Source organism: Plectropomus leopardus, chromosome 7 (assembly GCF_026936395.1).
Source record: "Plectropomus leopardus strain MGB_pleo_1.0 chromosome 7, ASM2693639v1, whole genome shotgun sequence".
Lineage (NCBI taxonomy): Eukaryota > Metazoa > Chordata > Actinopteri > Perciformes > Serranidae > Plectropomus > Plectropomus leopardus.
In genome coordinates this window covers 522,753-550,610 of record NC_142182.1, presented here as the reverse complement: position 1 = coordinate 550,610, position 27,858 = coordinate 522,753, and the positions used below count along the sequence as shown (strand labels likewise).

At 40.8% G+C, this 27,858-nt stretch overlaps 2 protein-coding genes across 7 annotated transcripts in view; one reads left to right on the top strand and one right to left on the bottom strand.

Annotated features, from left to right (window-relative positions):
- The first annotated feature begins 63 nt into the window (after positions 1–63).
- LOC121966619 (proline-rich protein 5-like) lies at positions 64–20,018 on the top strand. Of its 5 annotated transcripts, none has more exons than XM_088079500.1 (10): positions 64–2,419; positions 6,808–6,885; positions 9,084–9,214; positions 12,220–12,300; positions 12,834–12,882; positions 13,700–13,757; positions 14,410–14,501; positions 16,223–16,360; positions 16,608–16,725; positions 18,762–20,018. In XM_088079500.1, the coding sequence occupies exons 3-10, from the start codon at positions 9,096–9,098 to the stop codon at positions 19,139–19,141; spliced, it is 1,035 nt and encodes a 344-aa protein (XP_087935626.1). In that variant the 5' UTR covers positions 64–2,419; positions 6,808–6,885; positions 9,084–9,095; the 3' UTR covers positions 19,142–20,018. The 5 variants fall into 5 exon arrangements, with proteins under 5 accessions (XP_087935626.1, XP_087935625.1, XP_087935624.1 ...); XM_088079499.1 differs by having other exon boundaries at positions 9,081–9,214; XM_088079498.1 differs by lacking the exon at positions 6,808–6,885.
- Positions 20,019–21,733: 1,715 nt separating this feature from the next.
- Positions 21,734–27,858, bottom strand: part of gramd2ab (GRAM domain containing 2Ab) — a 56,217-nt gene continuing 50,092 nt past the window's right edge. For both annotated transcript variants that reach the window (XM_088079502.1, XM_088079503.1), the window contains exons 11-12: positions 24,126–24,227; positions 21,734–23,228 (exon numbers count right to left, since the gene is read on the bottom strand). In XM_088079502.1, the coding sequence (XP_087935628.1) occupies positions 23,180–23,228; positions 24,126–24,227 (151 nt within the window). In that variant the 3' untranslated portion in view covers positions 21,734–23,179. The remainder of the gene's footprint in view (positions 23,229–24,125; positions 24,228–27,858) is intronic.

Sequence of the window (27,858 nt, the reverse complement as noted above, 5' to 3'; positions counted from 1 at the left end):
AAAAAAAACAAAAACAAAAACAAAAGTTTTTAAAAATATATAAACTAGCTGTTTATGATATTGAAAGTTTCAGTTTTGATTTTGATAATATTTTTTTTTTATTATTTTTTAAAAAAAGAATAGGTGCAAGAGCTTGTTCTTGATCAGAAGAGGGGATGTTTTTTTTGTTTTGTTTTTTTCCCTCCTCAAAACTACAAATATTCCTGACTTTTGTCCTTGAGCCTCTGAGTGACTGTCGACCCCACATGATGTGTTCAAGGACCATCAGAAATGTGACAATCCAATGACAATTTCTGTTTTTGTAGTTTCTGGCTGAGACAGATTATGTTGTTTTGGTGATTTTTGATTTTGGCGGACACATTTGTGGTTTGGAAGGCACGTCTTCTTTAAAAACAAAAATCGAAAGGAAAAAAAATCAGCAAACATTTAAAAGAAAAAGAAAATTGACAAAAGTTTTTAAAGATAAGCAAAATTTTCTGACAAAAAAAGTCAAAAAAGTTACGAGGAAAAAATATCAACATTTTTTAGAGATCACCACATTTTAAAGAGAAATAATTAATTCAAATTCATAGAAAAAAAAGTCACAAAGTTTGAAAAAAAAAAAACATTGCTGAAAAGTTTTTAAATGACCAACAATTAAAAACAACAAAAAAAATTATTTTCCTTTTTTTTTAAATGTTGGTGATTTGGAAAAAAACCCGTTTGGTGATTTGATTTTCTTCAAATCTTTTGGGCCCCAAATTTCCTCAAATCCCAGAGAAGCTCTCTGCTGTCGGAAAAGACACATTTTCTTCTAAATAAACACAAAAACATGAAACTGTAAAATATTTCTCATTTTATTTCATTTCTTTTTTTTTTTGTCATGGAGTAACTTCCTCTTTTGATTATTTTTGATTATTATTTGTGATTGATCATGAATATTGATCAGATGAAGTTTTCTGAATCAGTCTGAGAGTCAAGCTGAAAAAAGACTGGGACCGGAAGTCTGGTACGTACCTCCACAATAAAAGTGTAACCAGTTTTGTATTAGTTAAATTATTTCATGTCAAAAATGTGAAAAACATAAAGAAAATGTTTTGATCAAATTATTATTTTAGACCTGTGACATAATTACATAATCACTCAATCAAGACATAAACTTTAGGAACTACTTTGATAATGTGATTATTTTTTATATAAAAGTTTTTTTTAATTACATTCAAACATATTTGGGTTTGAGGCAAAACAAGTTTGAGGACATTAATATGGATAAGGGCACTTTTTTTGTTTGTTAAACTATGAAGAAAATAATCATATTGAAATGATAATGAGAAAAGAAGAGATTATAATTGTTATTAATTATAAAATGGTTACCTCTGTTCCTGACATGTTTGAGATCCCATTAAATTTAGAGGGAAATTAGATCTGAGAGGTTTTAGTTGAGGGTGCGGCTCTTGTGGTTTTTGTCAGAGTTAATATTTCTGCACTATATCATGTTTCTACCCTGAACCCTAAACGCCCTAAAATCTTTGAAATGTCCTAAAATCCCCCAAATGTCGTAAAACCTTAGAAACATCCTAAACCCCTAAAAACGTCCTAAAGTCCTAAAATTTCCTAAAATCCTAAAAATGTCCCAAAAACCTGGAAATGTCCTAATATCCTGGAAATGTCCTGAAACCCCCCAAGATGTCCTAAAATCTCAGGAATGTCCTAAAGGAATTCCTAGAAATGTCCTAAAATTGTGGAAACATGTTTGGGGCTGCTGTGACTGGCCCCTGGCCCCCCGTCATTTAGCATAAGTGGCCCCCAAACACAGCAGGTTGAGTCACACTGTTTAAATGTTAAGTCTTCTTCTTTTTTTAATTGAGTGAGCATTAGTGGGAGGAGCCTGAGCTCTGAGGTCTGATGTCGTCATCGCTGCGTCTCTGTGATTTTTGTGAACGACACAAAAACTTTGAAGTGTGCAGCAGGACTTTTACTTTGAAGGCTGAGACAGGAAGTGTGAGCGGGCTGCTGATCAGCTGCAGATCTGAGATCAGATCTCTGATGTTTGAACCAGCTCGGGTGTCAGACTGCGGCTCACACACCGCGCACTGCAAACTGCTCACTGATTGTGTGTTTGTTTGTTTGTTTGCGTGATTGTTTGTGTGTTTGTTTGTTTGTTTGCGTGATTGTTTGTGTGATTGTGTGTTTGTTTGCGTGATTGTTTGTTTGTTTGTTTATTTGTTTGTTTGTGTGTGTGTCGGAGCGCCGCTGCGTGCAGACTGAGAGCCGGATGATCCGGAGGTGAGCCGGGTCTGAGCTGCGGGTCTGAGCTGCGGGTCTGAGCCGGGGAATGAGACGCTTCGGGCGGCGCTGAGCTGGCTCTGGCCGGCCTCTGTGCGGCGGATCGGGACCGGCGGATCGGGACCGGCGGATCGGGACCGGCGCGGCTGCAGCGGTGAGTCCTCACAGCGAACACGACAAACATACCGACAGCTGAACCTGCAGTTTAAAACATCTCTGCAGAAAACACAACTTATTTCGACGCTTTGAGACTGAAGCTCGCTCTGGAGCAACAGGTCCGCGCGCACAGTCAGGCTGGCGGAGGTGAGCAGGGGCGTTTCTTCCGTCAGAGGACCGCGGGGGCTTTAGCCCGGAGCGCTGCAAAAAATATCTACGATCTACAATATCTACAATCATACAATTCAATTGTTTTAAAGAGAACATGGTGCTGATTTTTTTCTTTTATAAGTTTTGTCAGTTTTTCTTTCTTTGTAATTTAAAAAAAACTTTTGGCAAATGTTTTTTCTTTACATTTAAAAAAAATTTTTTTTTTTGCTTTGAAACTTCAGGCGATTTTTTTCCTTTTAAAATGATCGGTCATTTGTTTTCTTTAAAAACGGTTGGCATTTTTCTTTAAAATGTTTTCAATATTTTTTTCTCTTTTATACTTTTCTTAAATTCTTCTGTGATTTTTTTTCTTTATAACTTTTTGGTGATTTGGCACCTTATGTAAACAAAGTACAAAAACAATTCTCAGTGTGAATCACTTTATTTTGATTGTGTATCAGTCGGTGGTTTGGGGGGCCACTCAGCACCCTGTTGGGGGCCAGATTTGGCCCTCAGGCCACAAGTTGAGTATCAGTGATATAAAGTATTCAGCTCTCGTCACGGCTCCGTTCTGCGGTTTTCTTTCTGTCTCTGTTTCCTGTTGATCAGCGCGTGCAGGAAACGTGACGTCAGAGTTTTCTGTCAGAAAAAGTTTCCGTGATCTTAAACGTGAGGTTTTGGCTCCTGCGTGGAGCCGCCACGTTCAGCAGGCGTAGAGGGAGACATCTACCACAGAAGAAGAACAGCGAGAGAGCCCGCCCCGCCTTCTCTGACCACATGAGGAGAAAAAGACCAGAATGCACTGCAGCGACGGGACGGCTCGCACTTTGTGACTCACACATTGTAGACTAAAAAGAAAACAAAAAACTCTCTGATCTTAATTTCACCATAATTTCAGACGCAAGCTTCTCCACTAATTATAGTATTATCCCATGGCATTCTGGGAAACGTAGGAACCAACAGACACAGCCGAAGCACGAAGGTCACGGACAGATGATGGTGGTTTTAAACAGTTTAAAGCAGATTTAAAACACAAAAAATACAAAGATGTCAAATGAAATCAGATTTTTCTTTATGGTGAAATAATGAAGCCAATTACTATCTCACAACAAACAAACAAACAAACAAACAAACAAACAAACAAACAAACAAAGACACTGTCTCAACACGGCACAGTCAAAATTCAACATGCATTAACCCTCTGTGCTGCTTTCAGACGCCTTTCACAAGTATTTAACCCTTTGAACTCTGGGCAAAATGGTACAATTTCTTTTTATAAATATGAAAAAAAGACAATGAGCAACTTAGTAAGAAATATTCCACAAACTGCAGGAAATTAGTACAAACCCTAATTCCAATGAAGCTGGGACGTTGTGTAAAACGTAAATAAAAACAGAATACAGTGATTTGCAAATCCTTTTCAACCTATATTCAATTGAATACACCACAAAGACAAGATATGTAATGTTCAAACTGATAAACTTTATTGTTTTTATGCAAATATTCACTTGTTTTGTGGTCATTGTCTTGTACTTTTTGAATACTTTCTTGACAATGTTTCAGTCTTTTCTCTTGCTGCTCTTTGCCGTCTTCACGTGTTTTTGAGAGAAATCAAGCCATTGTGCTCTGATTTTTAAAGGGTTAAACCTTTGAAACTGTGACGGACACCAGCTTTCTTGTGCTGCATTCAGACGCCTTTTAAGTGCATTTAAATCTTTGAAACTTGAGCAAAAAGGTGTGATTTCTTTCAAAGACGTGCAAAAAAGACGATGAGCCACTTTGCAAGAAGTGTTCTGCAAATTGCAAAGAAATAGTAAAACTTTAAATTAAACCTGAAGAGGAAAAGAGAGATATAGTGGAAATATTGGGAAAAAAAGCAAACAAAACAAAATAAAATATTAAATAATAATAATAAATTTATTAATTATAATAAAATATTTAGTTATTTTTTGTAAAACTGCTCATTGCCTCCTTGTGTTGTTGAGGGGCATCATGCCGCTGTGCTCAGGTCTGAAAGGGTTAAAATGGCAAGTGTAAACTGATGTTCTGAGTTTTGTTGTGAAATGTGTCTTTGACGTCAGTTGGTCTCTGTTTTTGGATTCTTGGTTCACCACCTGAGAGAAAGCTGATGTTTTCCTGGATGAGTTGAGCGTATCGCGCGGCGCCTAACTGATGTTCAGATGGTGATTTCTCGGGTGAAGCGTTGCTTTGTTTGGAGTTGACGGCGGCGAATCTGCAGCTCCGTGACGGCTTCAGACTCTTTCTCATGACAGCAGGACTCTGTCCTTCTGCTTCAGGATCAGCCTGCAGAATGACACCCAGAAATAATACAAGTCCTGTTTTTCTGCTCTGATGGCTGTGGGATCAAAAATGTCAGTTTGAATGGGTTTCAATGGAGCATTTTTGGACCTGAACAGTCTGAATGTAACTATTTAGTTTCCACAGTGTATTTTAGACTTATTGTAGGAGCTGAGCTGCAAATTCACTGATTACACTCAAATACACAATCTGGACTACATTTAGGACACATGCATCAACACACACACAGTTATCACAACAGGAAGAAGAAAAGAGACTAAAATGAGACTAACAGGCCATAAAGGGTTAATAAAATTAGTTTCAGGAGTTTCCTCGAGTAGAGAGACGCATTTAAAGTTGATTTGATCGAGTCGAGCTCAGTCTGCTTTGTCAGGTGACCTGCTGGATTTTGATGGACAGGTGCTGAGTCTCTCCGTGTCCACAGAGGACGCCGGCTCCTGGTTTGCTTCCTCTCTCTTTGTTTTTGGCTAAATGGAAAAATCTACTGTTTAAAATGACAGAAGGCCAGTCTCAGCAGCCCCATACGTTTCCAGGATTTCAGGACATTTCTTAGATTTGAGGACATTTCTTAGATTTGAGGACATTTCTAGGACTTTAGGACATTTCTCAGATTTCAGGATGTTTCTAAGGACATTTCAGGACATTTTGACATTTAGGAACGATAGCATTCAATTAAAACTGTTGTGTTTGAAGTGTGATAAAAGTTTTATCATCGCAGCGTGACGTGGCGGTGACTCTGTGTGAGGTCACGTTTCCATGACGACTGAAGTCCGTCTGAACTCCACATCACAGACTGATGGACGTCTCAGTGACCGGGGGGAGGGTGATGATGGCGGGGGATTGACCTTTTTTTTGATGACTGATTTTTGATGGTCTACCAGATGGGTTGTCATGGTGAAGGCTACACACACACACACACACACACACACACACACACACACACACACACACACGATGACACCTATGGCCCAGTTTATCAGAGCAGCTCAAACTCGATCATCGTCTCGAACGTGGCACAAACGCATCAGCAGAGTGTGTAACTCACGTGTGTCATGACAGGGACTCCAGGTTGTGTGTGGGAACAGGACTGTTTGTGCACAGGGTTTAACAACAAACACACACACACACACACACACACACACACACTCAACTGCGTGACGAGCTGCTGACTCGGCACCTTTTTCTGTTTTCAGACTGCTGAGATGTTTGTTTTGGTTGTTCTTTTGATAGAAGTATTTTTTCTGCTATTTCCACACGGTGAGCCGTCACAGTCACTGTAGCTGCTGATCACTGACGTATCCCAGACTGTCAGCAGCTACACTCACACACTGACGTATCCCAGACTGTCAGCAGCTACACTCGCACACTGACATATCCCAGACTGTCAGCAGCTACACTCGCACACTGACGTATCCCAGACTGTCAGCAGCTACACTCGCACACTGACGTATCCCAGACTGTCAGCAGCTACACTCGCACACTGACATATCCCAGACTGTCAGCAGCTACACTCACACACTGACGTATCCCAGACTGTCAGCAGCTACACTCGCACACTGACGTATCCCAGACTGTCAGCAGCTACACTCGCACACTGACATATCCCAGACTGTCAGCAGCTACACTCACACACTGACGTAGGACACATCATTCATATTTCATCTAAAAACATTGTGACATCATGACAAAAACCTGGCATTTAAAGGGTTAAAATTCTGAAAATTAATGAATATTTGAGATTTATGATTACGACTGATGTTGGTTAAAAAATCTACTCAATGAAAGCAGAAAATAATATCAATGTATGATATATTTTACAGCCTGTAAAGTGGCCATAAAGGGTCAATCACAGTTGGGTATTTTTGGTTTGGTGTTTGTTGAAAGATGCATTTCAAAGACGCAGTTTGTGTTTTAAAGACGCAGAAAGCGTAAACGTAGAGGAGGCGGTGCAGAGGAGGCGGTGCAGAGGAGGCGTCGGCTCAGAGACGGATCAGTGTGAGTTCACCTCCTCGCTCTCTGGCAGGAACACAGACCAACAAACAAAAGTGTGTTTGTGTTGCCGGTCAGCACGGGGCCTCTCATTGGCCAGGATCAGAGGAGATGGCACAGCCGGGGCCCGCGGGACACACACGGGGCTGTTAGATCCCAACAGCCACCTGGGCGTCCTGGACGGAGACCCGGCTCTGAGGTCGACTGCAGCCTCAGAGTCCTGAACGCAGACAGAAGAAGAGAAGAAACTTTATCTGTCCCTGTTTACAGCAGCAGCTGCACCGCAGAGCAGAGACAGCGAGACAGCGAGACGTCTCCGTCTCTGTCAGACTGTTTGTTTCTGTAGACGCTCGACTGTCTTTTCATCTGCCTGCTTGTGGCTGAAGCTTCAGTGAAGGTGTGAAGCTGCTGCAGTGATCTGCAGCTGCAGAGTCACAGCGAGAGGCTGCACCTCACTGAGGCTCAATCTACGGCCCGCGGGCCAGATCTGGCCCCAGATAGGGTCCCTGCTGCCCCCCCCAAACCATTTTCTAATGTACAGTATAATTTAAAAAAAAAAAAAATAACATAGTTTTAGTCCTTTTAGTCTCCATAAGGTGCCAGAGTGCATAAAACAGCATCAACATAGACTAAACCCCCGACAGAGGGCCGAGACAAGACCCTAATGTCCTAAAATCCTGAAAATGGCCCCCCTGCCCCCCCGGCCCCGGTGTGTTTGGTCCTCCTGTGGGTTTCTGTTTCCCGGTCTCTGGTGGATTGGACGTGGGTACATCAGAAACACCATTCATTCACATAATTGTAGCGTAGAAAAATCGTCTGTTGAACTTGAACCTGCGTATTTTTGTTTAAGCATTTGCTTCAAACTCTGCGTCCCTCTGTTGTCCCTCTGTGGTCCCTGTGTAGTCCCTCTGTGGTCCCTCTCTGGTCCCTCTGTTGTCCCTCTGTTGTCCCTCTGTTGTCCCTCTGTGGTCCCTCTGTGGTCCCTCTGTGGTCCCTCTGTTGTCCCTCTGTCGTCCCTCTGTCGTCCCTCTGTCGTCCTGACTGCAGCTTCTTCCTGCACAGACCTGTGAGACATTTATGTCTCCTCCACGTTTGTCCCTTCAGTGACAGAGACAACATGTCAGAGAAAGTTTCCCACGGAGCCCAAATTACATCGGTGGCTTCAGACGGAAAAACAGACTAAATATATGACAGACAGTAAAGTGGACAGTGTTTCTGCTCAGAGATGAGTTGAGTGTGAACGCCGTCCGTCACAGAGCGTCTGTGGTTCCTGCAGAGCGTCTGTGGTTCCTGCAGACCGAGGCCTCTGCGCCTGAAATAAACCGGCTGATCTCGGGTCAGCGCCGCTGCACAGGAAGCGGCGGTTTGTTTCAGTGTTTCTAAATGAATCAGAGGCTGCTGACAACAGGAAGTCCAACCTGCACGCAGCGGCTGTCAGGAGGCCCGTCCCCGGCCGACACGTCCGCCCGTCACTGCTGAACGTCTCCACGTTCAGCTGCAAATACTTTAAAACTGACTTCTCACCCAGCACTTTAATCATATGGTTTTTATTGGAGTAGCCCAAGTTTTTTGAAGCTTTTTATGTAAACCGTGTAGTTGTCTTGCATTATATTTTTAATTAAGCCTGTATTTAAACCTTTGAACTCAAATTGGCATATCTTTCAAAAACACGGGAAAAAAGGCAAAAAAAGGTAATGAGCAACTTTCTAATAAATGTTTCACTAAGAAATAAATAGATTTAGAAAACATTTTTTAAAAAGCTAGGGAAAAAAAGTATATGAAGTAAAAGTATATTTTTTCAGGTTGTTTTTTTTAAACCTTTGTAAAGAAATATTCATTTATTTATTTATTACAAATTCAGGTTTTGGGTCATTTCTGCTCTTTTTGCTCTGTGCCTTCTTCACAGGTTTTTTAAGAAATCAACCATTTTTTTTGCTTCGTCATCACCGTGTCTCTCTCCTTTTTTGAGAGTATCAGTAGAAAACTGCACTTGACAGTTAAAATATCTGCTGTTCTTTCTGTTTTTTCTTGGAGCCTTCAGTGTTCAGTTCAGTGTCTGATATTTCAGACCTGACGTTTGTTGAATATTTGAACGCTGAAGCTGGATTTTGTATTTCGTCTGAATTTTCTGACCACAGATTGACGCCGTGCTTGTTGATATGCTGATGACGCTCTACAAACCGCCTCTTTCCTCTCCTCAGCAGCCAGGGTGCAGGATGGGATCTTTCCGGCGTCCCAGGCCTCGTTTTATGAGTTCTCCGGTTCTGTCGGATCTTGCCCGGTTCCACGCCAGCTCCCCGTCACTGCAGATCTCCAACGCCAGCGTGTGGAACAGGTCAGCTGCACCGACACGACACCGCCACGGACTGTACAGCAGGGACAGTCCACCTGCTGGGGGACACTTTCTCCAGAATTGTAGGACATTTCTGGGATTTTAGGACATTTTCCTGAACTATAGGACATTTTTCAAGATTTTAGGATGTTTCCTTGAATTTGAGGACATTATTCAGAATTTGGGACATTTTGAAAGACATTTTGAAAGACTTACACACTCTGCTGATGCGTTTATGAAGAGTCAATCACTTTATTTTTACTGTCGATTTGAAAATTATTGGAGGGCCACCAGGGGCCCTGTCAGGGGCCAGATTTGGCCCGTGGGCTGTAGGTTTAATGTCAATGATATTCTCCATGGTGACATTTAGTCATGTGACCGTGGTGTAGTTCATTTATAGGCTAATGTTAGCTGGTGACTCTATTTAGGCTTAAAGAATCCTAAATCCAAACATCCTAAAATACTAGAAATGTTCAAAAATCAGAGAAATGTCCCTAAATGCCCAAAAATAAAACGTCCATAAATCCTTAAAATGTCCCAAAATATGACAACTTTCTTAAAATCCTAGAAATGTCCTGAAATCTTAGAAATGTCTTAAAATCCCAGACACATGTTTGGGGCCACTATGACTGGCCCCTGGCCTCCTGTTGATTTTAAATTGGCCCCCAGGTAGAGCAGGTGAAGTGTCCCTCGAACGTCTCTCAGCTTTGAGGGAAAACTCGTCTGACCTTCAACACAACCTGTTCTTCTGTCAGAGCGCCGACAATGCCAGACTGAACGCCACGCTCTTTTTAAAGCTGGTGTTTAGACCCAAAACACACACACGCACACACACACACACACACACACACACACACACACACACACACAGACACACACAGACACACACACGTGTGTGTGTTTAAGATGATATCTGTTGTTTGTGTTTTGGCCGTCTGATAAAATCTGAAGTTTTTTCTGTTTGAATTTTCACGCTCGAATGTCTGTTTGGACTCGGGGATGAACTGAGTCCAAACGAGGGTTTTTTCCAAATAACTATATAATAATAACTATATAACTAACTATATATAACTATTACAGCACCTTTAAAAACACAAAGGGCTTTGACAGACGAAGCGAAGGTGGGAACTCAGGGAACGATAAAATAAACATCAGCAAACAGAGAAAGGGTTAAAACAGTCAAACTAAGAGGCAAGAACAAATAAATAAAAGTGATCGAGCCGGCAGATCTCAAAGTCACTTAAAGAACTGAAGCAATCAATTTTAGAAAATGAAAGAATAAAAGCAATAGAAGACAATAAAAATGATAGAAGAAGTGTAAGAAGACGAGATCACATCAGAGATTAATGAATACAAGAGCAAGTAAATCAACGTAAAACATAAAATCTAATATAAATATATATATAAAATATAATGTAATATAAATAGATACATGAGTTAAGAGCAGGACCATCAGGAGGACGAAGGATGAAAAGAGAAGAGCGACGACACATGAGCAGAGTCAGAGATTAACGATGGATCAATAAATAACGATGCGATCACAGATGAGCAGAGTCAGAGATTAACGATGGATCAATAAATAACGATGCGATCACAGATGAGCAGAGTCAGAGATTAACGATGGATCAATAATTAACGATGCGATCACATTAAAGAAGTCTGTAAAAGTCAGTTTGAAGAAGTGATTTAAAAGAAGTCACTGATCCTCTTCAGGCACATCGTTATAAAGCCGAGGGGTCCTGACGGACGAACCCGAACCCACCTGAGGATCTGAGGCCGCGCTTCGGCTCTTAAGGGGGCAGCATTGAGACGCAGACGTGCTTTAAAAGTACTCAGTAAAATCCTAAAATCAGCTCTTAAGCAGACGGCAGCTCGTGCGGGAGGCGAGGGCGGTAAGAGCGAGCGATACCTGAGAGAAGGGAGCTGCAGCAACTCGGTCGAGAGAGCATCAGGGAGTCGATGACTTTTTCAGGGTCAGCGGGTTGCAGGATGGATTTGAGTTTGGATACGGATCTTATGTGGATGTAACGGGACCGGATGACTTTCGCCATTCTCCTAAATTTCTTGCTGAGGCTGTGATGTTGGAGGACAGTGGACCAAGGAATCTTTCTAAATCTGATTGATTTGTTGTTTGAGGTGGTTGAACCGTACAGTTTCTGAGCTGACTGCAGAGATCCTCGGAGTGTGTGCAGCGTTTTCACTGACAGGAAACGGTCAGAGAAACTGTCGAGAGCCGCGTGGAGGCGTCGAACCGTGAGCCGCTGATTCTGCTCTCTGCAGAAACTCTGTTTCCTGCTCCTCTCCCGCAGGATGTTTAGGAGGAAGCGGAGGTGGCAGCCGGGCCACGTCCTGTCAGCCAGCTCACACACACACACACACACACACACACACACACACACACACACAGACTTGATGAAGTATGATTTTGAGGTACTTGTACTTCAGTATTTTATACTTCAGATTCAGATTTTTCACACCAAAACACATGAAGAGATTATAAAATCTGATGTCACTTTATAACCAGTTTATTAAAGTCAACTGACAGCCCAAATATGGCCCCTGATAGGGCCCCTGATAGGGCCCCTGATAGGGCCCCTGGTGGCCCCCCTATGATTTTCTAACTGACAGTAAAAATAGAGTGATGGACTCTGTGAATAGTTTTTGTCCTTTTAGTCTCCATAAGGTGTCAGAGACATAAAACAGCATCAAAATAGAGCTTGAAAAAGAGGCAGAGGAGGATCCCCCACACCCCCGACAGAGGACACAGCTGAGACACTGATGTCCTAAAATCACAGAAATGTCCTCAAATACTAGAAATGTCCTTGAATCCTAGAAAAGTCCTAAAAAATGTAGAAATGTCCTTGAAACATCCCATAATCCGAGAAATGCCCCTAAGCCCTAAAAACGTCCTTAAATTCTGGAAACATCCGAAAATCTCGGGTGAAGACGTGGTTGATATGATGCTGACCTTGTTGACCTCTGACCCGTGTCTGTCTGTGTGTCCTCAGTGTCCAGTCAGCTGTGATCAAGGTGTTTCAGGGCGGAGCGCTGCAGACCAACGAGCTGTTCAGCCTCAACGAGAGCATCAGGTGAGCGAAACCTCTCAGCTGTTTGTCCATCCGCCCGTCAGATCCCAGACTGTCCCAGACTGTCCCAGACTGTCCCAGTGTCCCAGAGTCGACGAAATCGTTACGATTACTCATAAAACCAAAACATGTCTTCCAAACCCGGGCCTGTGTTTGATTTTTTCTTTAAAAAAAAAAAAAAAAAATCACCTAAAATTGAAATAAATTAGTTATATAAAGTTTTTTTCTGATATAAAAATTGTCAAAAAAACAAAAAGATTTCTTTAAACCTGAAAAACAACAAAAAAAAAAGATTTAAAAACTCCAAAAAGTTATAAAGAAAAAATGCCTTTTTTTGGTTTCTTTTAAATGTTTGTAGGATTTTAAGACATTTTTTTTTAGGATTTTAGTACATTTCAAGGATTTTAGGACGTTTATGTGATTTTAGGACTTTTATGTGATTTTAGGACGTTTATGTGATTTTAGGACATTAGGGTCTGTCGGGGGGGGGATGGGGTCGTCTTTATTCTGAAAAGCTCGTCTGGTGTCTTTCACAGGTGGCTCCTAAAAACTGAGATGGGCTCCTTCATCACCGACTACTTCCAGGTACTTTCACTCTTTACTTCCTGTTTTCATGAACGCCGTCTCTGCTCGTGTTTGTTTACAGCAGACACAGGAAGCAGCTGATGTCCACTTCCTGTTTCTGTGTTTGCAGCAGTTTAATCGTCAGAGTCTGAACACACTAAACATCTCATCAATAATCTCATATTTGTGGCTCAAACAACAGAAAGCTTTTAGTCAAGAGTCTGTTAAACCTTTAAATCGAGAATTTAACCCTTCGGAGCCTGAGCTCATGGAGGGAAAAAGAGCAACAGAAGGAGAAATGATGCAGTAATTATTATCCATAAATAATTATCTATAATTAATCACTCATAAATAATTATCCATAAATGATTGTCCCTGAAGTGCAGTGGGAGGAGGTGAGGTTAAATGTCCCGGCAGCTGAACACGATGTTTCCTGCAGTCAATATTCATTGAAAGACGTTTTGGGGTCAAAGTGACGCCGTCTGTTTGCATTTGTTCGTTTTTAATGATGTTCCTGTTTGTTCATCACAGAGGAGGAAGTTATTTCTGACACCTAACACACACACACACACACACACACACACACACACACACACACACAAACACACACACACACACACACACACACACACAGAGAAACACACACACACAAACACACACACACACACACACAGAAACACACACACACACACACACACACACACACACACACACACACAGAAACACACACACACACACACACACGCACACACAGAAACACACATAAATCCACTCCCCTCATATATAAAGGCCTGTGTGTGTGTGTGTGTGTGTGTGTGTGTGTGTGTGTGTGTTTCAGAACCAGCTGCTGACCCGAGGTCTGTCTGAAGTCCTGGATCAGGTCCTCCTTCACTCCGGTGAGTTAACAGTGTGTTTTCAGGCGTCGCTGAAATAGTAAACATGAGTTAAATATTCATGAAAAATGAGTAAACTCATGTTTGTTTTTTGTTGAAAGTGTCTCTAAAGGCCATTTATTGTCCTTTTTGCTCTCAGGAGATTTCTGCCTTCAGATTAGTCGTTCTTAAATATCTTAAAGTATTTATTCATTTTTTCCGAATGATCTCTTAGTGCATTTATTCCAGGAGATTGTTGAGCACATTAGGCCTGATGTTAAAAATGAATTTAAAATCAAATTAAGATGAAATCTGTGGCCCTTTGCTGCGTGTCACCCCCCTCTCTCTGCCACATTTCCTGTCATTCTACAGCTGTCCTATCAATAAAGGGAAAAATCACCCAAAAATAATCTTTAAAAAAAAGCTGAATCTACTAATTTCCTGCAGTATGTGGAACTTTTCTCACCGTGTTGCTGGTTGCTTTTGTCTGCAGGTTCTAAAGGGTTAAATCTGCAGGTGGAGTGTGATGTGATTACCTGTTTGTGTTTACAGTCTGCACAGCAACAGAAACATTAAGTCACCGTTTAACGAGCTCATTTAGTCCTCGCCGAGTCCGTCCAGGATGCTGGTGGCTGTTCATGTGTTTCCGTGGTAACCAGTTGTGTGTCCTCTGCAGGGGACGAACAACTAGTCATCCTCGCCGACATGTGGGACAGATTCTTTACAGAGATACTTCCGACCCTGCAGGCCATCTTCTACCCGGTGCAGGTACGCACATGCACACACACACATATATATATATATATATATATATATATATATTAGTGCTGGGCATAGATTAATTTTTTTAATCTAGATTAATCTCACTGCAATCCTGTAGTTAATCTAGATTAATCTAGATTAAAATTATAGATATGAATTTTGCCAAAGACATTCAAAATAATATCTATCTATCTAAATGATGAAAATGCATCACAAAATGCTTGAGAAAGCTGTTCTACTATAATATTTGTTAAAGAAAAATAATGTTCCATAAGATTTACTTTGGTGTTTAACTTTATTTTATTTTGTTAAACACAGACATTTAGGAGCACAGGTTCTGTCTCCATGTGGAAAAAGCTTTTTCCTGCTAACTGGAATGAACAGCAGAGGGCGCAGCCTCTGATAACATGACCCTAACTGAACTGTGGGCCTACATTAGAGGTCATGAAGAAGACCATTAACGGTCAGCAGCTCTGTGACACGGCTTGAGCCAATCACTCCGGTCACTCAGGCAGACCAGCTTCCGCCTTGTTCGCGCCCCCTCCGCGTAATTCGACCAGGTATACATCCGCGCTTAAACAACAAAGTGAAATTGGTGCCTCGCTCACTGTGTAGACCCAACTTAGTGAATAGTTTATCGCGCGATAAGAATCCCGCGTTAACGCAGCACGTTAACGCCGTTAACGGCCCAGCACTAATATATATATATATATATATATATATATATATATATATATATATATATATATATATATATATATATACTTTAATTTTGGCTGGCCGATAAAATAATAACAATATCTATCGCAATATAATTTTTCCTCGACTGAAATATGAGACGTAGTTGATAGAATGTCGATAGAACTCATCACAGCCGTGTTTTGACAGACAACACGAACAGCCAATGATAATAAGAATAGAGCCGCGGAGAACCAAATGCAGTGAAGGACTTTGACAGTCGAACAGCTGAGTGTTTGACAGCCACAGCATTTCATCGTGGCGGATCAAACAGCTGATGGTCCGACAGCAGCGCAGTGAGACAGACAAACAGAGCGCAGCTCAAGGTGATACCACAGTTATCATCATCGATCATCAGATCGATTATTGATGATTGATTAACAGCTCTCACATTTAAGCCCACTCCGGCATGCGGACATGTCCGACAGCCCACTTAATGGTGATATTGATTTTAGGTATGAGGCTCGGACCTTTGCTGGGAGGACATTTTAGTACCTGGACCTCTGTGAGTTTTAGTAGAATAGGTCCTCCAGCTGGTGATGCTGTTCTACAGTATATTTGTCATGTTCAATGTCTGACAGAAAATAAATATTTAAACCAAAATTAACCTGATGATATCTTCATATCTCACTGAGGAGTCAAAGGAACCTTTAAGCTCCACAGAAATACTGATTTGATGTTTATAAGACTTTAATCCATATCGCCTAGCCCTACTTTAATTTATATTGCCAGTGAGACAATGGTTGAGTTGAGTATCACTGTTGTAGATGTGCAGTCAGTGTGTGTGTGTGTGTGCGTGTGTGTGTGTGTGTGTTGTTTCCTTGAAGAGCTGAGGTTCAACACTTTAAATAGTCCTGGATGGTTTTAGTGGATTAACAGGCTGAGCTCTGAAGGAAACTCCTGCTCTGTGTGTGTGTGTGTGTGTGTGTGTGTGTGTGTGTGTGTGTGTGTGTGTGTGTGTGTGTGTGTGTGTGTGTGTGTGTTTTCAGGGTCAGGAGCTCACAGTCAGGCAGATGGCTCTGTTGGCCTTCAGAGACCTGGTGCTGCTGAAGCTCCACCTGCAGGAAACTCTGCCAACTGCAGCGTCCGTCCCTCCGCCTGTCACACAGATGCTGCTGGTGCTGCAGGTACACGCACACACAGGCACGCATGCACACATACAAGCACACACACACACACACACACACACACAAACACACTAAGTTATAAGAACTTTGGACTTAACTGGTGTTGCTGAGACTCTGGAGCACAAATCAGAGCATTAAAGAGAAGTTATATCTCCTCTGTCCATCTGTCCCTTTGTCCATCTGTCCCTTTGTCCCTCTTTCCCTTTGTCTGTCTGTCCTTTTGTCCATCTGTCTCTCTGTCCATCAGGGCGTCCATGAGTCTGGAGCTCCCAGTTTGGAGTATTTCCAGTTGGAGCGTCTGGTGGAGATGGTGGTGTCTCCATATCTCAGTAACGTTGTGCACAGCAGGGACCAGCTGCTGCTGGGTGAGTCTGCCGCTCAGAGACGCTTCATGATACCATGGAAAAACAACAACATGTCCCCTGTGAGACATTTCTGCCGTCCACATATTTGGGATTTCTGCAGGTGGTGTGATTTGCGATGTTTTATGAAACGAAAGTTTGTTTCTCATCAGGTCAGATCGTCTGTCTGAAAGCAGCAGCATGAAGTCTCAAGTTCTCGTACTGTGATGCTCAATCTACGGCCTGTGGACATCCTAAAATCCTAGAAATGTCTTAAAATATAATAAAAAATGTCCTAAAATCCTAGAAATATCATAAAATCCCTAAAAAGTCCTAAAATCCAAACAAATGGCCTAAAATCCTACAAATATCCTACAGTCCTGGAACCTTCCTGAAATCCTGGAAACATGCTTAAATTCTCGAAATGTCCTAAATTCCTGGAAATGTCCTAAAATCCTAAAAATGTCCTAAAATCTTCGAAACATGTCTGGGGCTGCTGTGACTTTGTCCCCGGCAGGTTGAGTGTCTCTGCTGTAGATGTCGTCAGTCTTTTTTGCTCTGAGGAACTTTTTTTTTGCTGTTTGTTATTTAAAAAGTAAATTCTTAACATAAAAACTGACCAAAATCTTGTGAATAAAGTCAGAGTAAAGGAGGTAAACATGATCTTCACCGTCTTTAAGCAAAATAAAATCGCAGAATAAACGCTGCTACTGTCATGATCCGGACCGTCAGATGTAACACAACATTCATTAACAGCTGGATCATTTCGAGGACAAACAGCTGCTGTTTGAAGTTGTTCTGTCTCCACGAACCAGAAATCAGCTGCAGCTTCTCAGCTCAGCAGCTTCTTGTGTAACTCAGGTTTCAGCTGAAATCCTGATGAGATTAAAGCTGCTAATCTGGTAGCAGAGAGGCGTTTCTGCGCGAGGCCGCTGCAACAATCCTGCTGTGTGAGGGCGTCCCAGTGTGTCCCACACAAACCAGCAGGGACGCAATCATTTTGACTCCCTCAGCAGGACGCATGACCGAAGTTAACCCTTTGAAAACCTGAGAAATCGGCTTAATTTCATACAAAAACATGGGAAGAAGCAGTGAGCAAAGAAAGAAAATATGACCCAAAAACAAGAAAATTACTGGAAAATTACTTTAAAAAACAACAAAACAAAGACAAACAAAAAAACAACAACAAGGTAATGATCCAGAAAAAGTGCTTAAAAATTATACTTTAGGAACATAATTTAAAATATGTCATTTTGATTTTTTTTTTTTTTTGAGGAAAGTGATGTCACTGCAGGTTTCAAAGGGTTAAACTCAGCATTTTTTTAGTGTGCATCAGCCTGAAGAACATGAACGCTCTGCTCAGTCTCACAATGATTTAAAAAATCAAATAAAATAGTAATGATAATAATAATGATACGATAGACAACTATATCATATTATTATAATCAGCTTTATACAGAGCACTTTTAGAGCACTTTTCATACGAAAGAGCTTCACAATAAAACAAGCAAAAAGACAACAAGATTAGACAATTACAAGTTGCAATAAATAAATTAGGAAAAGATGACAAGAAAATGACTTTAAAATCTTTTTTTTTAAAACAGAGAGATTAAGCAGTTGTTAGAGGGCAATAATAATTTCAAAAAGTAGTAAATATAATAATAATAATGATAAAATAAAGACCAAAACATGGCAACATTTTCTATAATCAACAAAACAACTAAAGTAAAAATATTGCAGATATTATAATATTATATATATAATTTTTTTTTACCAAAGCATTTTAAAGAAAAAGAAAAAAGGCAAAAAAATTTAAATAGTTTTAAAGAAAGAAAAATCACGAAGAATTTTCTAAAGATAAAAAATCGGCAAAAAGTTTCAAAGAAAAAAAACCTCCAAAAGTTGTTAAAAATCACCAGAAGATTGACGGATTGATTGATTGATTGATTGATTGATTGATTGATTGATTGATTGATTGAGTCTTCGTTCGATTTTCAGACTGTCGTGAGGTTTTTGAGTTCTCGTGTCACTCAGCGCTTCTCTCCCGTCTCGTCCTCCAGAGTCTCGCCATCTGCGGTCGCCGGGCTCGTTGCTTGGCGACCAGTCCCAGCCGGAGATCACCGTCACTCAGCATCACTGCTCCTCTGACTCGGCGTCTCTGGCGCCGCTGGTGGAGCAGGAGGGCGAGGCCTACCTGGAGAAGTCCGGCGGCGTGCGGCGCCACACGGTGGCCAACGCTCACTCTGACGTGCGGCTGCTGTCTGCGTCCAGCAGGCTGCACGCTGGGACGCAGACGGACGGCGGGGTGGGAGGAGGAGGCGGCGCGGGAGGCGTGGCGTTTTTGGTGGGGGGCGGAGCGATGAGTCCCCGGACGTTCTCCAGCCAACCGAACATGATGGACTCTCCAAGGGGAGGAGTTATACGTCTCCATCACAGCTAGCTGCGGCGGCTGATCAGACGATGGACGCAACCAGAGACAATACAGACAACGGGGACATCATGAGACAGACACAAGACGAGAACTGGACATGATGGGACAGAAAATTTAAATAAATAGACAAGAAAAACAGACAGCAGGACAGGAGACAAAAATGAGAAAATGAGGACAAAATGAGAATTTAACCCTTTGAAACCTGAACAAACTGCTCTGATTTACTTGGAAGGAAATGTCCAAAAAATAAGCCGAAAAAAAGAAAAAAATGAGCCATTTTTATAAAAAAGAATAATTTATATTTATTAATTAAAAATTCTTCTTGTAACTCGTCTTTTCTTCCTGTGTTTTTAAAAGAAGTCAAGCCAGTGGCTCGGGTTTCAAAGGGTTAAACACATGAAAGTAAAAGTGACTGCAGGATAAAAGACAAATAATGAGACACGAGAGGACATAAAAAGACAAGATGAGACAAGAAAACAGGACGTCAGGAGAGGAAAGAAAACCAAAAACATCGAACGAGGAAACGTGACAGAGCGAGAGAGACGACGACAGGAAAGACAGGAGACGCAAAATCACAGAAACAGGACAGAGGACAGGATAGAGGACAGCAGGACAGAGGACAGGGCGGAGGACAGGATGGAGGACAACAGGAGGGAGGACAGGACAGAGGACAGGATAGAGGACAGCAGGACAGAGGACAGGGCGGAGGACAGGACGGAGGACAACAGGACGGAGGACAGGACAGAGGACAGAGGACAGTCCCAGAGGCTCAGACGGTTTGAAGCAGCTGATCCAGGATCAGCAGACTGCAGCTCCTCCTCACCTCCTGTAAATATGTCTCTTTTTAGGATTGTTTGTGATTAATAAAGATTTATTCAAATTGTAATTCGTTCATGGATCCATTTTTTTTTCTTCAGTCAGTGCAGAGAAGCGCCACACTCTTTATACATACATACATATATATATAAAATATATAAAATATAAAATATAAAAAATGAATAAAGAAAATTAAAGAAAAGAACTTCAGGAAATTAAAAAAGTTGCAAGAATTAAAAAAAATCAAAAGCACCTAAACGTCTTAAAGAAAAGAAAATCACCAAAAAAAAAGGTAAAAGATACAGAAACTGGCAAATAATTTTAGAGAAAAAAGAAAAACCAAAACTTTACAAAGAAAAAGAAAATTGCCAAAAAAATTTAAAACTCACCAAAAATTTAAAGGAAAAAAGATCACCAAAAAAAAAACCCGACAAAAAAACCCAAAAACTAAAACAACACCATGTTTGGAAAGGCATGCTTTCTTGTTTTTTATTTTTTGTCCTACAGAGGTCCGGCTGTGTCCCCAGCGTCCTTACATCCTAGAAACGGCCCTGGACGGGGACACGTCCTCTCCTGTGTATTATTCTGATGTGTCTGAGGAGTTTTTCAGGTCCGCGGCAGCAGGACAGAGTTTGGTGCTCGAGCAGAAAAAAGGTAAAAAGTTGAATCTTCAGTTTTTCAAACGTGCCACAGTTTAAACAGAAAAACGTGGAAGTGATCATAATTTCCTGTTATTCTGCAGCTCTCCGAGCATCGCTGCAGTCCGACGGCTCTCAAGTCTGTCGGCCGCTCTCAGGAAAAACCTTTACAAATATTTTCATGCAACAGTAAACTGTAAAAACAGTAACTTCTGTAAAATGACAGGGGCCGGGGGCCACGGGCAGGGGCCACGGGCAGGGGCCACGGGCAGGGGCCGGGGGCCGGGGGCCAGTCACAACAACACGTACATGGTTCTAGGATTTTAGGGTGTTTCTAGGATTTGGGGATATTTCTAAGACTCAAGGAGATTTTTAAGGATTTTAAAATGTTTCTTGGACTGAAGGAGTTTTCCTCAGAGGGATGGTGCCTGCTGTAAAGCCCTCTGAGGCAGACTGTGGTCCGTGATAATGGGCTTTATAAAGAAATAACATTAACTTGACTTGTCTCTGAATTTAGGACATTTCTAGGATTTTAGGACAGTTTTAAGGTTTATGGATGTTTGTAGGATTTTTAAGATTTTGATTTGAGATTTGAGGACATTTCTAAGATTGTAAGATGTTTCTGGGATTTTTAAGACATTATCTGATTTCAGAAAGTTCTAGGATTTTAAGACATATTTAGGTTTTTAGGACATTTCTAGGGTGTTAGGACATTTTGGACATTTTAGGTTAGCTTAGGTTTGAAATTTATTTCAACATGGAGCATCAAATAAAAAAACAAAAACAAAACAAACAAAAACAACTAACAGCAACGAAGGCTGAGAAAAGTTTAACAAAAACGGTCCGTGCCAAAATGGAGTGGGAAGTAGTCGAGACTATTTTAGGACATTTCTAGGATTTTAAGGCGTTTTTAAGGATGAATGTGAATCACTTGATTTGTGATTAGAAAATGGTTTGGGGGCCACCCGGCACCGTATCAGGGGCCGGATTCGGCCCGTGGGCCGTAGGTTGAGCGTCAGTGATGTAAACTGTTTTTGCAGCTCGTTGGTTTGTGATCGTAGTTTTTGTGTGTTTCAGTGACGCCACCGAAGAAAACACCCTCTCGTCCCCGAAGGACGTTCTGACGCTGCGAAGAAAGACGCGTGGGGACATGGAAACGTGTTTATTCGTGATTTCTGTGTCACAGTCAGAACTACAACATGCATCAAAAGTCTCCACAAACGTCCAGACAGCCCCGCGTGTCTGACGCTGCAGGACCCTCAGCCTGAGAGGACGTCCCACCCGGACTCTGGACCGTTCAGTCCCTGACGAGCAGCGGACGTCTCCGCTCAGCTCCGGTGAGTCGCTTCTTCTTCTCCCCTAACAAACAACATTTCACACATTCGGCTCTGAAAATGTTTCTTTAAAAAACAAAACCATGATTCAGATTCACATTTCAGGGAAGTGACAGATTTTCAGAGACATTCAGCTTCTTCAGGCTCCTGCTTCAGCGCTGCAGGTGTCAGCAGCCGTCTGGCTTCAGCTCAAACCTGCATCGATTCTGATCTGTTTTAAATATAAAGAAAATAACTCTGCCGGTTAATATAAACTTTTTGCTAAAAAAAGAAAAAGAAGTCAGTTGAGAGAGGAAGGAAAGCGCCGTCGAGCGCCGACGTGAAAAATAACTTAAATCAGGGACCCTCAGCCGGCTCTGCTCAGGGGCCACTTTTTGAAGATGACACCAAGCCCGGGGCCCCGTACACACGTCCAGGACTTTAGGGCGTTTCTCAGATTGTTCGATGTTTCCAGGATTTTTGGACGTTTGTAATATTTTAGAACGTTTCTAGGATTTACGGACATGTCAAGGATTTTTGAGAGCTTCTTGGGTTTTAGGACATTTCAAGGGTTTCAGATGTTTCTGGGAATTGAGAACGTCTCAGATTTGAGGACATTTTTAGGATATTGGAGCATTGAGATTTCGGGGTTTTTCTGGGAATTCAAGACATTTCTCAGATTATATTTCTAGGATTTTAGGATGTTTCTAGGACATTTGAGCACTTCTATAATTTTAGGAATTAGAAATTGTGAATTAGAAAATGGTTCGAGGGGGCCACCCGGCACCGTATCAGGGGCCGGATTTGGCCCGTGGGCCGTAGGTTGAGTATCAGTAAAGGAAACTTTATTAACACAGAATGAGGTGAAACACTAAAGGAAGCAGCAGCTTCCCCCGACTCAACACACACACACACACACACACACACACACACACACGCACGCACGCACGCACGCACGCACGCACGCACGCACGCACGCACACACACTCACATTAGAAATCTACATCTCTGTTATGTTACAGCTTGACGTCGTCGTCTCTGCGGCCTGCTGAGCTCTACGTGACCTCTGTGTCTCCCCTCCTTCACCTTGTCCTCTGAGGTCAAAGGTCAGTCTACAGTTTCTGTTGAGTACTGTGACGTCTCTACGGTAACCAGGTCGCGGCGGGGTCAGAGTTCAGCTGCTGACGGCTGCTTCAGTCGTCGTCTCCGCTCGCCGCCGCCCCCTGATGGGAAGTCTATGTAAGTGCAGGTTTCTTCTTTTTCCCCGGTTGGCTTCGGTGTCAGGTTCCTGTCCTCTGATTGGCCAGCCAGCAGGGCAGCTCTCCACACCTGGGAGGAGCCAATCAGCATGATTAATGGCTCAGTTAACCCTTTGAAACCTCAGCAAAGTGGCTTCAGGCTTCAGTTTTTTTTTAAAAAACATGGAAAGAAGGCAACGAGCAGTGAAAGAAGAAATGACCCAAAAATGAGCAAGAATTTAATAAAAAGTACAAGAAAATCACAGAAAAATTACAAAAATGAATGAATTAATAAATGATAAAGAATGTGAAAGGAAAACAAAATGAAAATGACCTCGTGGAAAATTCTTAAGAAATTGTAACAATTCAAATGTGTAAGAATTATAAATATAGTTTTTCCCTCACTTTCTTCTTTTGTGGAACATTTCTTACCAAGTTGCTCATTGCCTTTATATTAACCCAAATTTTAAAAAAATGCACTTGAAAGAGCTAAAATACTGGTGAAAGGTGTATGACAGTGGCACAAGAAAGGCGGTATTGCTCCAGGTTTCAAAGGGTTAATGAAGTTCCAAAAGTGCAAAAATCCTGCAGCGATATTTGTGTGTCTTCTGCAGGCGATGCTCCGACTTTTGCGCACAGAGGTGAAGGAAGCAACGTTTCAGTAAAAGTCCAAAAAACATCTGAGAGTCGAATACTTCACTTGAAGGAAAAGTACTCTAAACTCAGACGAATAATAATAATAATAATAATAATGATAAAGTATTATTAACAAAATGGAGGTATTGAAAGTAAATGTACTCATTGTGCAGAATGTCTCTTTCCAAAATCTTATCTTGTTAAACTTTGCTAATATGTTCAGCATTTCGGTCACGTTTTTTTTCGTTTTCGTTCCTGTTTTCGGTTTAGCAGCTGTGAATTGTCCCAAAATAAACGTGTAAATACGCGTGTACTTATGCCGTCTGCGTGTACTCATGCCGTCTGCGTGTACCTCTCTCTCAGAGTCGGCTGGCTGCTCAGGAAGCTGAGCTGCTGCTCCAGACGACAAACTCTGAAGGCCAGATAGCAGGACGACAGGACCAGCAGGGAGACCCTGAGAGACAGACGGGGACAGAGCGGGTAAAATCCACCTTTTTGACCTCAAAAAAAGTCATAGCATAGCATGTTGAAAAATACTACATTTTTGTGTCAAAAAACATCATAGTACAGCATGTCGAATCACGCCACAGTCAGACTCAGCTATCCTGATGAAGCGCTTTCAGAAACTGGTTCTCCAGCACATCAAAGACCAGATCCCTGCAGGCCAAAACCGTCGTCACAAAATACGACATTTTTGGACACGTCATATTTTTTTTCCCCCCAAACAATTGTACAGCATTTTTTTTCAACATATATTTTGGTGTTTTTGATAGTATTTGCAATTCTCTTTGCTATGACGTGTCTCGGCACGGTATTTTAAGTGGTTTTCATGTGTTTTTTGGACATGTCAAATTTCGACATTTTTCGCCATAATATAGCCTTGGTGTTTTTGGCGTTTTTTTCGACATGTCATATTTTGATGTTTTTGGCAGTTTTTGCGATTCTCTTTGCTTCTAAATGTTTCTGCACGCTATTTTAAGTAGTTTTCAGGTGTTTTTTGGACATGTTAAATTTCGACATTTTTTGCCATGGTATAGCCTTGGTGTTTTTGGCGTTTTTTTCGACATGTCATATTTTGATGTTTTTGGCAGTTTTTTGCAATTCTCTTTGCCATGACATGTGTTGATGCTATTTTAAGTGGTTTCCCGGTGTATTTATGACATGTTAAATTTCCAAATTTTTCGCCATAATATAGCCTTGGTGTTTTTTGTGTTTTTGTCAAAATGTCATATTTTGATGTTTTTGGTATTTTTTGCGATTCTCTTTGCTCCTAAATGTTTCTGCACGCTATTTTAAGTGGTTTTCATGTGTTTTTTGGACATGTCAAATTTTGACATTTTTCGACATAGTATAGCCTTGGTGTTTTTGGCGTTTTTTTTCAACATGTCATATTTTGATGTTTTTCGCATTTTTTTTGCAATTGTCTTTGCTATGACGTGTCTCGGCATGCTATTTCAAGTGGTTCCCAGGTGTATTTACGACATGTTAAATTTTGACATTTTTGGCCATAGTATAGCCTTGGTGTTTTTGGCGTTTTTTTCAACACAGTATAGCCTTGGTGTTTTTGGTGTTTTCTTAGACATAGTATAGCCTCAGTGTTTTTTGGCGTTTTTTTTCAACATGTCATATTTTGGTGTTTTTGGCAGTTTTTGCGATTCTCTTTGCTTGTAAATGTTTCTGCACGTGGTTTTTTAAGTGGTTTTCAGGTGTTTTTTGGACATGTCAAATTTCGACATTTTTCGCCATAGTATAGCCTTGGTGTGTTTGGCATTTTTTTTGCCATGTCATATTTTGATGTTTTCGGCGTTTTTTTGCAATTGTCTTTGCTATGACGTGTCTCGGCACGCTATTTCAAGTGGTTTTCAGGTGTTTTTTGGACATGTCAAATTTTGACATTTTTGGCCATAGTATAGCCTTGGTGTTTTTGGCGTTTTTTTCGACGTCATATTTTGGTGTTTTTGGCAGTTTTTGCAATTGATATTGCTTCTAATGTTTCTGCACGCTATTTTAAGTGGTTTTCAGGTGTTTTTTGGACATGTTAAATGTTGACATTTTTTGCCATAGTATAGCCTTGGTGTTTTTGGCAGTTTTTTTTGACGTTATATTTCGATGTTTTTGGCAGTTTTTGCAATTCTCTTTGCTATGACGTGTCTCGGCACGCTATTTTAAGTGGTTTTCATGTGTTTTTTGGACATGTCAAATTTTGACATTTTCCGACATAGTATAGCCTTAGTGTTTTTGGCGTTTTTTTTCAACATGTCATATTTTGATGTTTTTTCGCATTTTTTTTGCAATTGTCTTTGCTATGACGTGTCTCGGCATGCTATTTCAAGTGGCTTCCAGGTGTATTTACGACATGTTAAATTTCGCCATTTTTCGCCATAGTATAGCCTTGGTGTTTTTGGTGTTTTTTTCGAGATAGTATAGCCTTAGTGTTTTTTGGCGTTTTTTTTCAACATGTCATATTTTGGTGTTTTTGGCAGTTTTTGCGATTCTCTTTGCTTCTAAATGTTTCTGCACGCTATTTTAAGTAGTTTTCAGGTGTTTTTTGGACATGTTAAATTTCGACATTTTTTGCCATGGTATAGCCTTGGTGTTTTTGGCGTTTTTTTCGACATGTCATATTTTGATGTTTTTGGCAGTTTTTTGCAATTCTCTTTGCCATGACATGTGTTGATGCTATTTTAAGTGGTTTCCCGGTGTATTTATGACATGTTAAATTTCCAAATTTTTCGCCATAATATAGCCTTGGTGTTTTTTGTGTTTTTGTCAAAATGTCATATTTTGATGTTTTTCGCATTTTTTTTGCAATTGTCTTTGCTATGACGTGTCTCGGCATGCTATTTCAAGTGGTTCCCAGGTGTATTTACGACATGTTAAATTTCGACATTTTTCGCCATAGTATAGCCTTGGTGTTTTTGGTGTTTTTTTTCGACATAGTATAGCCTCAGTGTTTTTTGGCGTTTTTTTTCAACATGTCATATTTTGGTGTTTTTGGCAGTTTTTGCGATTCTCTTTGCTTCTAAATGTTTCTGCACGCTATTTTAAGTGGTTTTCAGGTGTTTTTTGGACATGTCAAATTTTGACATTTTTCGCCATAGTATAGCCTTGGTGTTTTTGGCGTTTTTTTTCGACATGTCATATTTTGATGTTTTTCGCAGTTTTTTTGCAATTGTCTTTGCTATGACGTGTCTCGGCACGCTATTTCAAGTGGTTTTCAGGTGTATTTACGACATGTTAAATTTTGACATTTTTGGCCATAGTATAGCCTTGGTGTTTTTGGCGTTTTTTTCAACACAGTATAGCCTTGGTGTTTTTGGTGTTTTCTTAGACATGACATATTTTGGTGTTTTTGGCAATATTTACAATTGTCTTTGCTTCTAAATGTTTCTGCACGCTATTTTAAGTGGTTTTCAGGTGTTTTTTGGACATGTCAAATTTTGACATTTTTCGATATAGTATAGCCTTGGTGTTTTTGGCGGTTTTTTCGACATGACATATTTTAGTGTTTTTGGCAGTTTTTACAATTCTCTTTGCCATGACGTGTCTCGGCACGCTATTTTAAGTGGCTTTCAGGTGTATTTATGATGTGAAATTTTGACATTTTTTGCCATAGTATAGCCTTGGCGTTTTTTGCGGTCCTTTCAACATGACAAATTTAGTTGTTTTTGGCATTTTTTTCCGATTTTCTTTGCTGCTAAATGTTTCTGCACGATATTTTAAGTGGTTTTCAGGTGTTTTTTGGACATGTTAAATTTTGAAATTTTTCGCCATAGTATAGCCTTGGTGTTTTTTGGTGTTTTTTTGGACATATCATATTTTGGTGTTTTTGGCAGTTTTTGCAATTCTCTTTGCTACGACGTGTCTGGCATGCTATTTTAAGTGGTTTCCAGGTGTTTTTTAAACATGTCAAATTTCCAAATCTTTCGCCATAATATAGCTTTGGTGTTTTTAGCGGGTTTTTTTTAACATGATATATTTTAGTGATTTTGGTAGTTTTTTGCAGTTCTCTTTGCTCCCAAATGTTTCTGCACACTATTTTAAGTGGTTTTCAGGTGTTTTTTGGACATGTTAAATTTTTGCCA

Bases quoted from the DNA above. Each gene is read 5' to 3' on its own strand.
- LOC121966619 (XM_088079498.1), top strand. From the start codon at position 9,096: ATGGGATCTTTCCGGCGTCCCAGGCCTCGTTTTATGAGTTCTCCGGTT. The intron at 12,883-13,699 runs GTACTTTCACTC...TGTGTGTTTCAG, and splicing joins TCATCACCGACTACTTCCAG to AACCAGCTGCTGACCCGAGG. The intron at 14,502-16,222 runs GTACGCACATGC...GTGTGTTTTCAG, and splicing joins CCATCTTCTACCCGGTGCAG to GGTCAGGAGCTCACAGTCAG.